This window comes from Cupressus sempervirens, chromosome 4 (assembly GCF_028749045.1).
Source record: "Cupressus sempervirens isolate cs-2001-9-10 chromosome 4, ASM2874904v1, whole genome shotgun sequence".
In the NCBI taxonomy this organism is placed as follows: Eukaryota; Viridiplantae; Streptophyta; class Pinopsida; order Cupressales; family Cupressaceae; genus Cupressus; species Cupressus sempervirens.
In genome coordinates, this window is record NC_143121.1 from 543,421,915 (window position 1) to 543,437,661 (window position 15,747).

At 37.6% G+C, this 15,747-nt stretch overlaps 1 protein-coding gene across 3 annotated transcripts in view; it reads right to left on the reverse strand.

Moving 5' to 3' along the window:
• Positions 1 to 15,747, reverse strand: part of FTA (farnesyltransferase A) — a 110,714-nt gene that overhangs the window by 66,613 nt on the left and 28,354 nt on the right. For all 3 annotated transcript variants that reach the window (XM_089825860.1, XM_089825861.1, XM_089825862.1), the window contains exons 3-4: positions 15,221 to 15,330; positions 14,891 to 15,011 (exon numbers count right to left, since the gene is read on the reverse strand). In XM_089825860.1, the coding sequence (XP_089681986.1) occupies positions 14,891 to 15,011; positions 15,221 to 15,330 (231 nt within the window). The remainder of the gene's footprint in view (positions 1 to 14,890; positions 15,012 to 15,220; positions 15,331 to 15,747) is intronic.

Here is a 15,747-nt window from a genome sequence, read left to right on the forward strand (position 1 = left end):
ATAGAAGGTGAATGGTGTTGCCAGTAAATAGTGTCTGAACTTCTAGACCAAATAAACCATTACCAGGTCCTCCCATTCTGTAGTGCTATAGTTCTTCTCAGCATTAGACAATAGCCTATTTGTGAAGAAAATTGGGTGATCAAGTCCATGTGCCCCTCCTGAACCAAGGTTGCTTCGACGGCATAATTTGATGCGTCAATATGTACATGGAATTCTTTGTCCCAATTTGGAAATGCAAGAATAGGAGCTCCCAACAGTCTCGTTTTCGAATTCCTGAAGGCTTCCTCCCGTTCTTCCTTCCAAACATACAGTTCCCCCTTCCGCATAAGCCTATCCATCAAATATGAATTCTGTGCAATGTTTTTGATGAACTGTCGATAATATCCGATGTGGCCTAGGAAAGATTTGACACCCGTTACATGGGTAGGAGCCTTCATTTCCAATATCAATGTACCTCATCAGGATTCGTTTTCAATCCTTATTTGCACACTATATGCCCAAGCAGCTTCCCTTGAGGCACCATAAACTGACACTTCTTGGGTTTAAGTGCTAGACCAGCTCATCAACATCTTTCCATGCACTCCCCCAAGGCTGCAATGTGCTTTTCCTAACCATTGAATATGGACCAATCGTCCTAGAGTGCTTTGAAATTCCCTCTCAACATCTTATCAAAGATGAGTAAGATAATTTGTTGGAAGGTCATTGGTGCACTACAGAGGCCAAAGGGCATTCGATTGAGGCATATACATTGTCCTCCACTACGAAGGTGGTTTTCAATTTGTCGTCCTCCACAATGGATATCTAGTTTTATCCAAGGAACACATTCCTGAATGAGTAAATTTTGTGGCCAGCTACCTCCTCCAATATGTTGTTTGTGAACAAAATGAGAAATGGGTCCTTAATGGTTACTGCGTTTAGACATCGAAAATCCACACAAATGTGGATCCGGTTTGCTTCCTTCTTCAGGGAGATCACGATGGATGAAACCCATTCACTCATGTCTACCCGAAAGATAATATCCGCGTCCAACATTCATTCTATCTTGGCTTCTACTCTTGCAGTGTAGTTCTTATTCATCCTGTATGGCCTTTTCTATACCGGTTGGGCTCCGAGGACCAAGGGAATTCGGTGTACACATAGCTCCAGAGGTACACCCTTTAGGTCCTTATACCTCCAAGGGAAGACATCCTTATATTCCATAAAAATTTTGAATGTTGTCATTTTTAACACCGGGTTGCAATCATCCCCCATTAAGATGGTCTTCGGGTTCGTCTTGTGCCCAAGGTTTATCTCCTTCAGTTTTGCCTCCTTGTATTGGATCCGCTCATCCTTAGGGAATTGGTGGGCAGGACTGTCCTCGACACGTGCTTTGCCTTCCTTATACTCTTTGTATTCCTAAGGGAACTCATTGGGATCTTCTTTGATTTCAAGCACATTACGACAAAGGGAATAGTTCATAGTCATTAATTTGCCAATGGAATAAGTGATCCATGGAGTTTGTGTCCTCTTCCAACTTGAGTACCCCTTCATCGTACAAAACATGTGGACTAGCAAGCCCTTTTTCGGAGACTATTTCTGTACTCAAAAAGTAGTAATTCTACTATGTGCCTCAGGGTTAGTGATTAGGAGAGGAATGAAGAAATTAAGGTTTAGTGCTTAGGAGAGGAATGAAGAAATTAAGATTTAAGTATGTATTATAAATCAATTAGTATTTCTAACTATGGCAATGATAAAGATTTGGGATTCTCTTAGTATGAAACAAACGTAATCCAAACCCTAATTAAGAATTTTAGAGAAAATCAAGACAGACCCTATTAGGGGTCAACTTCCAAAGATCCTTGGTTGTCTTCTACATAACAAGTTAGTTTTGTAAATTATCTTCACCATTTTTGTTCTCATCACTTTGCATTAGCTTTTCCTACTTTGATGTCACTTTTGCAATCATTGATGGAAGTTTCAATGAATGCATGTCCATACCATGCAGCCTGTACAGAATTAACCATAATCAATGTAGACAAAACTCAACTATCAACAACCTTATGACATTGTCTCTATGCTCAAAAATTTGAATTACATGAACTGTTTCTACCTCTAATGCTTTCAACACGTCTAGCCCTCAAATCTTAGATACAGCAGAGAACCAAAATGACTAAAAACAGAACTTTGAAGCTACAAAACAAACCAAACTGAAAGGAAATATTTTTTGTTGATGCAAGATCACTCTTACAGCTTGAATGCTCCAGCTTCCTGTGAAATATATAGGCTTTAAATTATGACATTGATAATTAAAGTAGACTTGTGCATTCTCTAAATTCACTCTTTGTGTCTATTGCACCAATCTAGGGTTATTGCGTGTAATAATCTCATTTCTTCTTTAACGGTGTATCCCAAGTCCATATCAAAATATTGGACAGCTAAATTTTTGCCAAGTCCAGCTGGAGGAAGTTAAATGATCAATCATGAGTTCCTCTTCCAATGTTCAGTTTCAGATGCAGATTGGTAACCCAATCATTTGATTAGGCTATCATGCAACTCTATCCCATTACAATTCAGACCACAAGAATATCCATAAGGCATCCATTCCTAGCGTCTCATGCATGTTTCCCATAATTTATAACAAATATATAGCTGTGCTCGTAGGAGCTTTTGTTATGTTCTAGCATATTTTGAATGACAATTTCAGAGAGAATGAATTGAGTGGTGTCTTGGAAAATGACTTGTCATGCCCCTGCCCTAACAGTAATACAATTTGGCTACAATCAGAAAACCAATTTAAACAGCAGTCCTATTTTTATTATGTCACAGACAGCAGATGAAGACAGCGGACCTAGGAATAAAGGTAGCAATCAAGAAAGACTAAGGAAGCAATGAATGCAGTAATTAAAGGCAGTGACCCTTAACAGCAGCTAAATAGCAATCAGCACTAAATTAGAAGCAATTCCCTAAGTTTACTAAGAAACTAATCAAGATATTAACTTGAAAGAGTGTGATTAAGGAAGCTATTATTTAGTTAACAATTAACTAAACGATAACAAAAAGATATGTCCCTCACAAAGGCACACCAAGCACAAAGGAGCAACTATCTTCAAAAGATCATAAGATATAAGTAAGAAGGCCATGTGGGGCAGGAGGAGGAAAGGAATCATTCAAGAAGATTGAGCATTCAATCTGATTGAAGATTACCAAAGCTCAGGACTAATATGATATGTTGCGTGATGAATTGGGTAATTTGTTATATGTTTTCATTTGATATATGCAGATATTCCATTGCATGAGCCTCGAATATATGCATAATTAGTAATGAAGTAGGCATGTATAATGAAGATGAAGATTCCTTTAAGACCTACAACCATTAAGCCGTCCTATTATGGCGGGGGACATGCAACATGCAAGGAATGTAATTAGCATAAGGTCTATTCAGTTAGTGGTAACCCAAAGTGGGGCTGGAAAACCGAATGGCAAGTGTCATTCCGTGCTCCTGGGCTTGATGGATAGGCTCAAAGCTCCTTGTGTGATCCACTGTGGTACTTCATGATGCAAAAGTCATGTCCCCTTCCATCTAATTAACTTATGATTTCACTTAGCTTATCTTGTAAATCCCAGTAGGCTCAAGTTATACATCTAGGGGTGTCGTGGGGTGGGAAAATGAGTTAACAGCAAATGCTTTTATTATTTCTGCTTCCGGGATTCCTTATTCTTCATCACACTTGGTGGTGGTGGGTCATTCTCTTACTTGGCAACTTGGGCTGACATCTACTGCCCTCCTAGCAGCCACCACACACTCTCCATAAGTGTTGATGTTGTAACACCCGACTCTGTGTGCTTGGCCAAACATAACACTTCTTCCTATTACAGGCATGTTTGGAAAGCTTCTCTAGGCAACCATTGATAGAGCAAGGCATTCTATGATGAAACCTTATTGCTCTACAAGATAATTATTGTGTTCTGAAAGGGACGAAATTTCCTTTGTTCTCTGAATAGGATGTAGCCCCTATTCATAGTTTCATTGCTCTTTCTAGTATTCCTAAAGTATGTGCGTTTACGAGAAATATGTAACAGGTAGGGAATCAATAAAGGACCTATGACCGAAGATTGGAGATTGTGATCAACTTTGAATTGTATGGTTAAGAAGGAGAGATCACGCTAATCTGGAGTTCAGCTAGTGAAGTTTGTCATCTGATTGGCAGGACAGAATAGTTGAGGACTGCATAGCATTTACACCAGCCAGGCTCCTCATGCCGAGAACACAAGCAAGGTGGAAGACAAGAACATTTGTCACATGAGGAGTACAGGTGACAGTGAACCAGTGAATGTCACCTAGTGAAGTTGCATCCCCTCAGCCGCATCTATGAATTATTTTGTCAATGGGTTTCATACACCAGGTTCCCCTGCTAATCTATGCATGTATTGAATCGAAAGTAAAGAATCAACCGCTAGTTATAATGACTAAATCCTCCCACGAAACATTGGTCAAACATGTCTCTCTCAAAGGGGCTTGACCTATGGTTTGCGTGCAAAGATATGTGATGAGAGAACCAATTAAAGGCACAGACGTGGAGAATAGAATTATGGAAATGAATAGACATGATAAGTATGGAACAAAGGTAGTTGTAAATACTGCTTTACATATACACATCACTTATATTGGGAATCAAAATGAATCAACATTGCCTTAAGTGCTTGAATCAATGGAGTACATTTAAATAAAGATTAAGGTTGAACATTCTCATTCCAAAATTTGGAAAGGTGGTAGTCTAGACCATCCAACCATGACTATAGAAAAGGCAAGTATTAAGGTAAGTTAATCGTGTTGATTAATTTGTGTTAAATTTTTCTTGTGCAAAGTAGTAGTGATTTATTATTTAAATGTGTATTTATTTAAAATTAACATATAAATATTATTGTAAGTTTAAATATTATTGTGTGTGTGTGTGTGTGTGTGTGCGCGCATACATGTATTCATTTATATGTATAAATTGTATTTGAATTATATACATTCTTTCAAAATAATATTTAATAATTTGACATAATGTTTGTTAAATATAAAGAGTTTCATTATGAGAGTATGAAAGATAAAGATTGAGTATTATGTTTCTATTATTGGAAATATAAAATAAAGAGTTATGTTATTGTTAGTAATAAGCATGAGTTAAATTACTAATATCCTAACTAATGTTAATATTCTTATTAGTATTCCTATACATACTATAAGAGCTATGTGCCTTGATCTTTTCCTCCGAGACTACTATTGCAGGAAGTAGGAGATCGAGATTCAGAGGGAGTCTAACATTTTATTAGAGACAACCTTGAAAGCGAGGGAGCGGATAGAGGATATGATCCAATTAACCTTTGATGGTCTCAGTCTTAATGATTAAGAGGGAGCAAACAATGTTGAGATGGATTTCTCTAGTGATCAATAAATTGCCACTGTCAAGAGGACCGTGCTGCATACACCATGACCATGTGATTTTAATGGGCCTACCCCGTGCGTACATCATGAGGATGTGATGACTTCTAAATGATGTCACTTGTATTTGCAAAAGTTACTAGTCATTCATGTGGCACAATCATACTTAATCAAGATACTAGCGTATTGTGGACAAGTTTGATAAAATGGAAGGACATGTTTGCTTCTACTATTAAACTAAATGAATGTTTGGACCTTTAATGGATGAAAAGAGCAAGTTGGAACTTAGAAAGGAGTTGTCATATTTGATACAAAATTGTTCAACAATATAAGAATGAGTGGAAATTTTACACTGTGGGGGGTATAATAGTCAATGTTCCATTCCCACTTGAACCTTATTTAGATGGGAGATATTCCATTCTCTAATAATCTAAAAAGAAAAAAATTTAATCTTCATGTGCAAATAAGTATTCTCATCTTTTACATTTATCTACTCGTATCTCTCTCATTTGAAATTCTATACATACCATAAAAGTTATTTTCTTTGATCTTTTCCTTTGTATCTAAGGATGATCTTGTAGGAAAAGAAGAATGGTACATCAAGCATATTGTGTAGACTCAATCTCATGACAATAACTCTATAGAAGTTGTAATCTAAAATTTATTAGTCATCTAATGATCTAGCTCGTTAAAATGAGGCTCAAGAAGCCAATATCTTTGATTGAGATTATGAGTGTCGTTTCATATCAAGAGGGAGTTCAATAATTCAACAGAGACAACCTTATACGAGGAGTTCAGAAGATTGATACTTAGACGAAGTCTAACATACTTGTGTATGACTACATGATTGTGATGGGGCCTACTCATGTGTACATCATGAGGAAGTAATAACTTGTCACCTGAAGATTGAAAGATTAATATCAGATTCAGAGGGAGTTCGATAGGCATCCTTGGGTGAAGAGAGCCTCTAAATAGTAACTAGTAGAACTAACTTCCCAAGATCATTGTTCAGGGGGAGAATTTTTTCAGGTGCAATCTTTTGTATCTTCTCTACGAGAAGTTCTAAGTGAAACTCCCTCTAATGCATTCTTCACTGTGAGAGAATATTAAGGTGAAAACCTTTGTAACACCCTCCGACTGGGTTCGTGGTGGTTACTGTTTCACATTAGATATGTAATGAAAGGTGACGATCTTTCATTGACATATATAAACAAAAGGTAACCATTATAAGATGACGATCTTATAAATGGTAGACCTATTATCATTACAGACTTCATTAAATTGTTGTCCCAGAGCATTGGAAATCATGATAATAAACAGACAGGAGGTAACCATTGTAAGGTGGTGATCTTATAAATGGTAGACCTGTTATCATGGTTCTTTGGGCCGGATCTTGCCGAACACCATGACATTGTTACTATTATAGACCACACTCAAGGTGGTGTTTAAACTTAAATTTAAAATTATGGAAATTTCTTAAATTGTATGTTATGAAAGGTGAGAGATTTAGCCTCATAGTGAATTGAATATCATACTGAGACGATAACTCTTCATATTCTTGAGAGCATAATGTGTTCTATAAATCCTCCCTAGCTTAGAGGGAGTGTTAAGGTTGTACCTTCTGTCAGATTTATTTTATCATGAGATATCTTGTTGATGGTAAATCATCTTTAGGATAAATATCTTATATATTATATAATATATATTATGTATTATTATATAATAATATAATAATATATTGCATATATGGTTATTTATATTACTATTATATTAATATGTTAACTAGTGATGATTAATCATAGAGACATGTCTCTTCATGAGACATGTCTTTTCCTCTCATATTTATATGAGATCCAAATCTGCTTTTGAAATCATCAATAACAATGGCTATAATTCTATATTTGCAGAAACAATCCTAGAAATTAACATAGGAGACCAAGGGCCCCAAACAAGGATCTTAAACATGCTCTGAACAAGCTCACCTTGTCCATATTTGATGGCAGCGGAAAGACTACAGCCAGGGCTTGGATACAAAAACTGGATACTATCCTCATACTAAAACCCATGCCTCAAGCGGATGCAATCAAGTTTGCTACTATGCATTTGGATGGACCAGCTTATGATTGGTGACACCATAGTTTAGTAACTCAAGGTCATCACATGATTAGTTTGTATGAGGAGTTTAGTAACAAACTAATAAGCAGATTTGATAGGAAGGACATAGAGGTTTACTACAGGGAATTAGTCCAACTCAAACACAGTGGATCCTTGGATACTTACATTGATGAATTTCAGAGGATACTTATCATGGTCCCAGACATGACTGAAAACAAAAAGATAGTGTTGTTCATTGAAGGGTCGAGTGAGAGGTTCAAGGAATTTTTCGAAGTGCTGAAACCAAATACTATACAGGATGCAATCAAGATGGCATTTGATTTGGATAGCTCATCTTCAGCGGTTCAGCCTTCCATAAAGCCCTTTAAGGGACCTAAAACCAATCTGAAATCCTCAAATCAGTATACGGGTGACCCACCCAAGACTGATTTTGAGATAAGAAACGAGCTAAGAAGGAAAGTTTATGTTTCACATGCAAGGAACCTTGGTCACCGGATCATAGATGCAAAGGGAATGGCAAGGTTCATTATATTGAAGTGGTTTTAGATGATGAAAATGATGGTAACAAATCTGATGACAGCAAGGAGGATAATGCTCATGAGTGGCACCAATTAGGAAAGGTAGATAAACAAGTTCCAGATCAGCCACCTACAATTGCTACTCTTTCAGGAGTTCCTACAGGTAGCCACCTTAAGGGAGAGGTTAAGGTGCAGCAAATGGTGTGTTTGGTGGACACCAGGGCCACACATAATTTCATTAGCATGTCTATAGCAGCTAGAAGAAGGTTACAAGTAGACCCATTCCGCACTTTGATGTTAAGGTTGCTAGTGGAGATCTTAATTGTTCGGGAATTGGTCTCTCAATTGGACCTTCGATTAGGTACTTACACTCTCACAGCAGATTTATATGTGATTGATTTAGGTGGGATAGATGCCTTTTTAGGCCTACAGTGGCTCCGGACTCTTGATAGATATAGCATTGACCATGATCAAAAGCATATTGAATTCACTAAGGGGGAGAAACAAGTCATTCTCAAAGCTATGATTGACAGAGGTCCCAAGATCGTTTCAACTCATAGAATGGAAGCCATCTTGAGACATGAAGATATAGAGTGGGCAATGCATTGTTTTATCTCCACTAAGTCTGTTTCAGACTTGGGACAGCAGCAACACATTGATGTTCAATCAGTATTAGACAAGCACAAGGTGGTCTTTGGTGATATTCCCCTAGGCATACCTTCTAAACGTAGGTTTAAGCATTTGATAGAGTTGGAGGAAGGTGCCAACATGGTTATTACGACACCTTATCATCATCCAAGGCACTATAAAGAGGAGATAGAGCAGACTATTCCGGAGTTACTTGCCATGGGACACATAAGACTAAGTTCTAGTATGTTTGCTTCATCTCTGGTTTTGGTCAAAAATGATGGAACTCTACGTATGTGCATACATTACAAGGCATTGAATAAGAGGACCATTAAGAACAGGTATCTTATACCCCTTATTGATGAGCTCCTGGATGAACTACATGGAGTTGTCTACTTCTCAAAGATTGACCTTCATTTTGGATACCATCAGATTAAGGCACATAAGGATGTGCATAAGACGGCTTTCAGATGTCACTATGGCCAATATGAGGTTTTGGTGATGCCTTTTAGGCTCACAAATGCTCTTGTTATATTTCAGTCATGCATGACTTACATATTTAATAGGCAATTGCATAAGTTTTTTCTAGTGTTCTTTGATGATATTTTGATTTTCAACTATACATGGGAGGAACACTTGCAGCATTTGGATGAGCTTATGGGATTATGGAGCAAAATTCGTTATTTGCTAAAGAATCCAAATGCGAATTTGGATTGACAGAGATCTTGTATTTGGGGCACGTGATCAATGCTAATGGAGTCATGGTCCACCAGGGAAATATTCAGGCTATTCTAGATTGGCCACCACCGAAGAATATGCTAAATTCAAGAGGATTCTTGGGCTGCGTTCTAATTAAAGGATGTTTCTGAAGGGATATTCGTAGCTTGTAGCACCTGTTACTGATCTTACGAAGGCAAGGGGCTTTCAGATGGTCCATAGATTTGGAGGTGATATTTCACAAAGTCAAGAAAGTAATGAGCACGTGCCCAATGTTAGCGCTATCCAATTTCACTAGACCTTTCATCTTGGAGTGTGATGCATCAGGTGATGGTATTGGAGCGGTACTCGTGTAGGATAGACATCCTATTGTTTTTTTGAAGCAAGAAATTGAAAAATCATGAGAAGTTGTACTCCACCTATGACAAGGACATGTTGATTCTCATGCATGCTCTAGCCAAGTTTAGACAATACCTGGCAGGTGGACGTTTTATAGTGAGGACCGATCATAATAGTTTGTGTTGCTTCTTGGCCCAAAAGGAGTTAAATGAGAGACAACAAAAGTGGATTAGCAAACTTCAAGCATATGACTTTGATATTGAACACATCAAAGGTACGAAAAAGATAGTTGCAGATGCCTTATCCAAGAGACCATCCAATGCCACATATTGTGTTATATTAGAGATTTCAGCTGATTTTTAAATCTCAACTATTAGTTGAGTATTCCAAAACCAACTTTGCTTGTGAGGTTATGGACGATCAAGTTCAAGATGATAGGTACAAGGTATAGATGATGTCATTTACTATAAAAAAAGGATTTACTTGGTTCTTGAATCCACATTGAAGGAGCAGATTATGCATGCCATACATGACAGCCCTACAGCAAGCCATCCTGGGTATTTTAAGACTTATAAGAAGATTCATAAGAGGTTTAGCTGCAAGGGTCTTAAGGATGACATTCTTTGCCATGTCAGGGAGTGCTTACCTTGTCAATAGAACAAGTCTGAAAATGTACACCCCGCTAGTTTATTGCAGCCCCTACCAATTCCAGAACACAATTGGGAGAGTGTATCCATGGACTTCATCACAGGTCTTCCAAAGGTATAGGATAAGAATGGTATCTTTGTGGTGATAGACAGTTTAACCAAATATGTACATTTCTTTGCAGTAGCAATTGATTGATCAACTTCACAGGTAGCTGCATTATTCTTCACTAAGGTTTTTCGATTACATGATCTACCCAAGAACATTGTCAGTGATAGGACCAGTAAGTTCCTTAAAATGTTTTGCCAGGAACTCTCAAGTTTGTAGGGACTCAATTGACTCTGAGCACTAGTTACCATCCCCAAACAGATGGCCAAACAAAGATAGTGAATACATGGATAGAGGGGTACCCCCATAACACTATCTCAGGGCAACAACGAGCATGGGTTAAGTGGTTGTATCTGGGTGAGTACTGCTACAATTCTACTTATCATATGACCATTGGCATGTCCCCTTTCAAGGCACTTTATGGGCATGAGCCTTTATCTTGTGTGGATTTAGCTTTAACAGGGATAAAGGGGTACCTCTGTAACTATGTCTCAGGGCAACAACGAGCATGGGTTAAGTGGTTGTATCTGGATGAGTACCACTATAATTCTACTTATCATATGACTATTGGCATGTCCCCTTTCAGGGAGCTTTATGCACATGAGCCTATATCTTGTGTGGATTTAGCTTTAACAAATACTCTAACACCACCAGCCAAGGATTGGTTGCAAAAGCAACAGGTTATATTATTGGCACTCAAGGATACCATACAGAGGGCCCAAAATCAGCAAAAGCTTTATGTTGATAGACATAGAACTGAGAGGGCTTCTGAGATAGGGGAGATAGTATCTCTACGACTCTTACCCTATAGGCATAGTTCACTGAAGAAGAGTGGGTCTGAGAAGCTCTGGCCTAGATTTTATAGGCCCTATAAGGTGACAAGGAAAATTGAAGAAGCAGCTTACGACCCGGAACTACCAGCAAAGAGCTGGATTCACAATGTCTTTCATGTTTCGTGCCTAAAAAAGGCACTTGGGCAGCATGTCACTGTTTCATCAAGGTTACCCCCATTGGACGAAGAAGGAAGATTGGAACTTGTATCTACAAAAATATTAGACACAAGAGAGAGGCAACTAAAGAACAAAACCATTAGAGAGTATCTAGTTAGATGGAATAATTTACCGATCGAAGATGCAACATGGGAGAGTGAACAGGTACTCTAGCACCTGGCGCTTCAATTGCTTGGGGACAAGCAATCCTAGGAAGGGAGGACTGTCATGTCCCCTTCCATCTAATTAACTTAAGATTTCACTTAGCCTATCATGTACACCCTGATAGGCTCAAGTTATGCATTTAGGGGTGTCATCGAGGTGGGAAAATCAGTTAATAGCAAATGTTTTTATTATTTTCACTCCTGGTATTCCTTATTCTTCATCGCACTTAGCAGTGGTGGGTCACTCTCTTGCTTGGCAACTTGGGCTGACATCTACCGCCCTCCTAGCAGCCACCACGCATTCTCCATAAGCGTTGATGTTGTAACGCCCGACTCTGCATGCTTGGCCAGACATAACACTTCTGTCCGTTAAGGGCGTGGTTGGAAAGCTTCTTCTGGCTGAGCGTCAAGGATGGAAGGCATTCTATGATGAGATCTTTTTGCTCTACAAGGTAATTATCGTGTTCTAAAAGGGAAGAAATTCCCTTTGTTCTCTGAATAGGACGTAGCCCCTATTCATAGTTATATTGCTCTTGCCAGAATTCCTGAAGTGTGTGTGTTCACGGGAAATATGTTACAAGTCAGGAATCGCATGGAGGAGATGTGAGCAAAGATTGGAGATTGTGATCAACTTTGAATTGAACGGTCAAGAAGGAGAGCTCACACAAATATGGAGTAGGCCCCGGTAAGCTCAAGTTATGCATTTAGTGGTGTCGTCGAGGTGGGAAAATCAGTTAATTGCAAATGTTTTTATTATTTCCACTCCCAGTATTCCTTGTTCTTCATCGCACTTGGTGGTGGTGGGTCACTCTCTTACTTGGCAACTTGGGCTGACATCTACCGCCCCCCTAGCAGCCACCATGCATTCTCCATAAGTGATGATGTTGTAACGCCCAACTCTGCATGCTTGGCCAAACATAACGCTTCTTTCCGTTATGGGCGTGGTTGGAAAGCTTCTTCTAGCCAAGTGTCGAGGGTGGAAGGCATTCTATGATGAATCTTTTTGCTCTACAAGGTAAATTATCGTGTTCTGAAAGGGAAGAAATTCCCTTTGTTCTCTGAATAGGACGTAGCCCCTATTCATAGTTTTATTGCTCTTTCCAGAATTCCTGAAGTGTGTGCATTCACAGGAAATATGTTACAGATCAGGAATCGCAAGGAGGAGATGTGACCGAAGATTGGAGATTGTAATCAACTTTAAATTGAATGGTCAAGAAGGAGAGCTCACGCGAATGTGGAGTTCAGCTAGTGAAGTTCGTCATCTGATCGGGAGCATATAATAGTCGACAGCTGCATAGTATTTACACCAGCCAGGGTCAAGCTGAGAACACAAGAAAGGTGGAAGACGAGAACATTTGTTGCTTGAGGAGTACAGGTGACAGTGAACCAGTGAATGTCACCTAGTGAAGGTCCCCTTAGCCAAGCCTGTGAATTATTTTGTCAGCAGGTTTCATACACCAAGTTCCCCTGCTAATCTATACATGTATTGAATTGCTCATGTTTTGAGATAGGACTGAACAATGTGGAATCATTCCTTTAAATATTTTGGTCTAGAAATTTGAATTCATAATGAAGTTCTGATATGCTTTATCACCACATGGTTTTGGTTATTAGTAAAAATCACTTTCTATGCTTTATTATTCCAGTATTGTGCACTGTATCAGTTCATTACCAGTATGTGATTATTATTAAGGAATTAAGGAAAGGCATTTCCAATTTTAGTTAATTAGTTTCACACACCACACATCATAACCAAATATCTGAGTCAGGCCTATCACAGCAGATAAGTTATTGATCTTAAAAGAATCCTACTTGTATATTATGTTCACTATACTCATGTTTAGAATTCTATTTATAAAATCATGGAATTGCTTATATTTATTCATCCTTTATAATAATGACTAACCCAGTTGGAGGCTCTAATTTCAGATATAAATTAACAATCTGCATTCTATACCTTATTTGTAACGTCTAGGGAACTTAGAGTTAAGTCCTAATACAGGACATTACATGACTACATATTTTCCCATGTGTTCTCATTTCTCAAAGAATCTCCATGTAGAAAACTTTTATATAAGAGCCATTCTGATTTCAGTTTTTATTGTCAACATTGCTCTGTATATAAAACTCTCTCTTTGTGCATTTATTTTGGTTGGTAATTTCAGCTTCAATGCCACAACCAAGGAGTGTCTCGTCTGTCAGGTCTTGCATTTGGTATTGTTTGTTGGGGTTTGCCAAACCCAGTATTGGATGTTGTGTAGTTTACTTGATTTAAACACTCAACCTGTGTATATATTGGCATGAAACGTCTTCTGGTGATTAAAACACAAATCTTCCCTATAAAAGCTACAATAGTTTACTAGTTAATCTGATACCATCAGCACAATGATTATTGTTTCTAGAATATAAAACAGTTCTTCTGCCATTAGAATTCTTGAAATTTTAATGCATTTTCCCTTTTCACAGAAACTGAATCAATCTAAATAGTAGAAATATTAATTCTAATGTACATATCAAAATGAAAACACACATCTAGAGGTAGAGAAAGCTTCAAGATGGTTGTTTCAGATATGGATGTTATGAGGACCAGCATGCATTTAGTGTATTATTTCAGAAGTGTAGAAACAGTTAATATTAGACATCATGGACATGTGCTTCAAGAAAATTATACTAACTAGAACTAATGGAAATACATGTTTACCAACCTACAAAAGCATTTATAGTTTACTACTTGAGCTGATCCTGATTATTGTTTCCAAGTAAGAAAATAGTTTTTCTTCTGCCATAAGAAGTATTGAGATATTCAAGCATTTTTTCTTCCCCCAGAGACTGAATCAGTCTAAAAGTAGAAATATTTATTTTGATGTATATATAATGATTACGCACATCTAGAAATAAAAGAAGGCTTTAATATGTTTGTTGCACGTATGAATGTTATCAGGACCAGCATGGTCTTTACTGTATTATTTCAAAAGCATATGAGCAGTTAATATTAGATGTCATGAGCATGTGCCTCAAGATAATTATACAATCTAGAATCAACGGAAATACAAATTCACTATACAAATTCACTAACCTGAAATTACAATGGCAAAAAAATTATATTTAAGATTGTTTTTCTTGAACAGAAGATTTCATCCAACGCATTGAGGAAGAAACATGCACTTCCAAATCATCAGAAAATATAAAGCATAAAAAATATCATTTCCATATCCCATGAGGCAAAGAGAACAAATGCTTAGGGGATGAAGTAACACAGACCTGCCGATGTGACCAAGCATGATAATTTTTTGCATCAGCATTAAGTACTTTCTCTGTGAATTTTAGTTCCCTGGTAGTTACAACAGTTCCTAATCTTTCAGCAACCCATCGACGATGATGCCTGCATAAATTAGAAAGTACATCATTTATTGAAAAGTACATCCCATGAGTAAAAAGTATTTTTCTTTCTTTCCCACTAAGAGTTATAATATAAAGTAAATTCCATTCATCATTTGGGAGTGGTGTGCTGATGGAAAAACAATGTATTTCTCTTACATTTAGGATTTTTTCCAACAATTAAGGGCAAGAAAATTGTTAAAATTGCCTCACCATATTTGATAGTTTTTATGATTCCCCTTAGATATACCATCAATGAAATTGAGCTCCTCTTGCAAGTCACTTCGAAGGTTTTCCAGAATAAGACGCCTGAAATGCCAAACCTGTATAGCAAGGATGTCTGTTCTAATTATGAAATACATATATCAATACTTTAAATGAATTTTTTAAAGGGCACAATGTTGTTCCTACAAGTTTTGAATTCAAAAGAAAAGAAAACATTCATTATAAGCTTCTTGTCAAAGCTGACATACAGGCCTGCCGGTAGTCAGTTTGGGGTTTTCCAAATAAAGAGTTCATGTGTCAAGACCACTAAATACAAGGAAAAATAACCAAATATTGACCACAAAAAAAAATCAAATAGATGAGTTTGTTATATGACATGGATGCATCCTAAAGTAAGGCAAGGGCCTACAACACAATGGTAAAATGTGAGCGTCACATCTGAGAGGACTTGGGTTCAAGTCTACTCGACACAATAATAATTAATCTAAACAAATAATAATAATATAAATAATAAA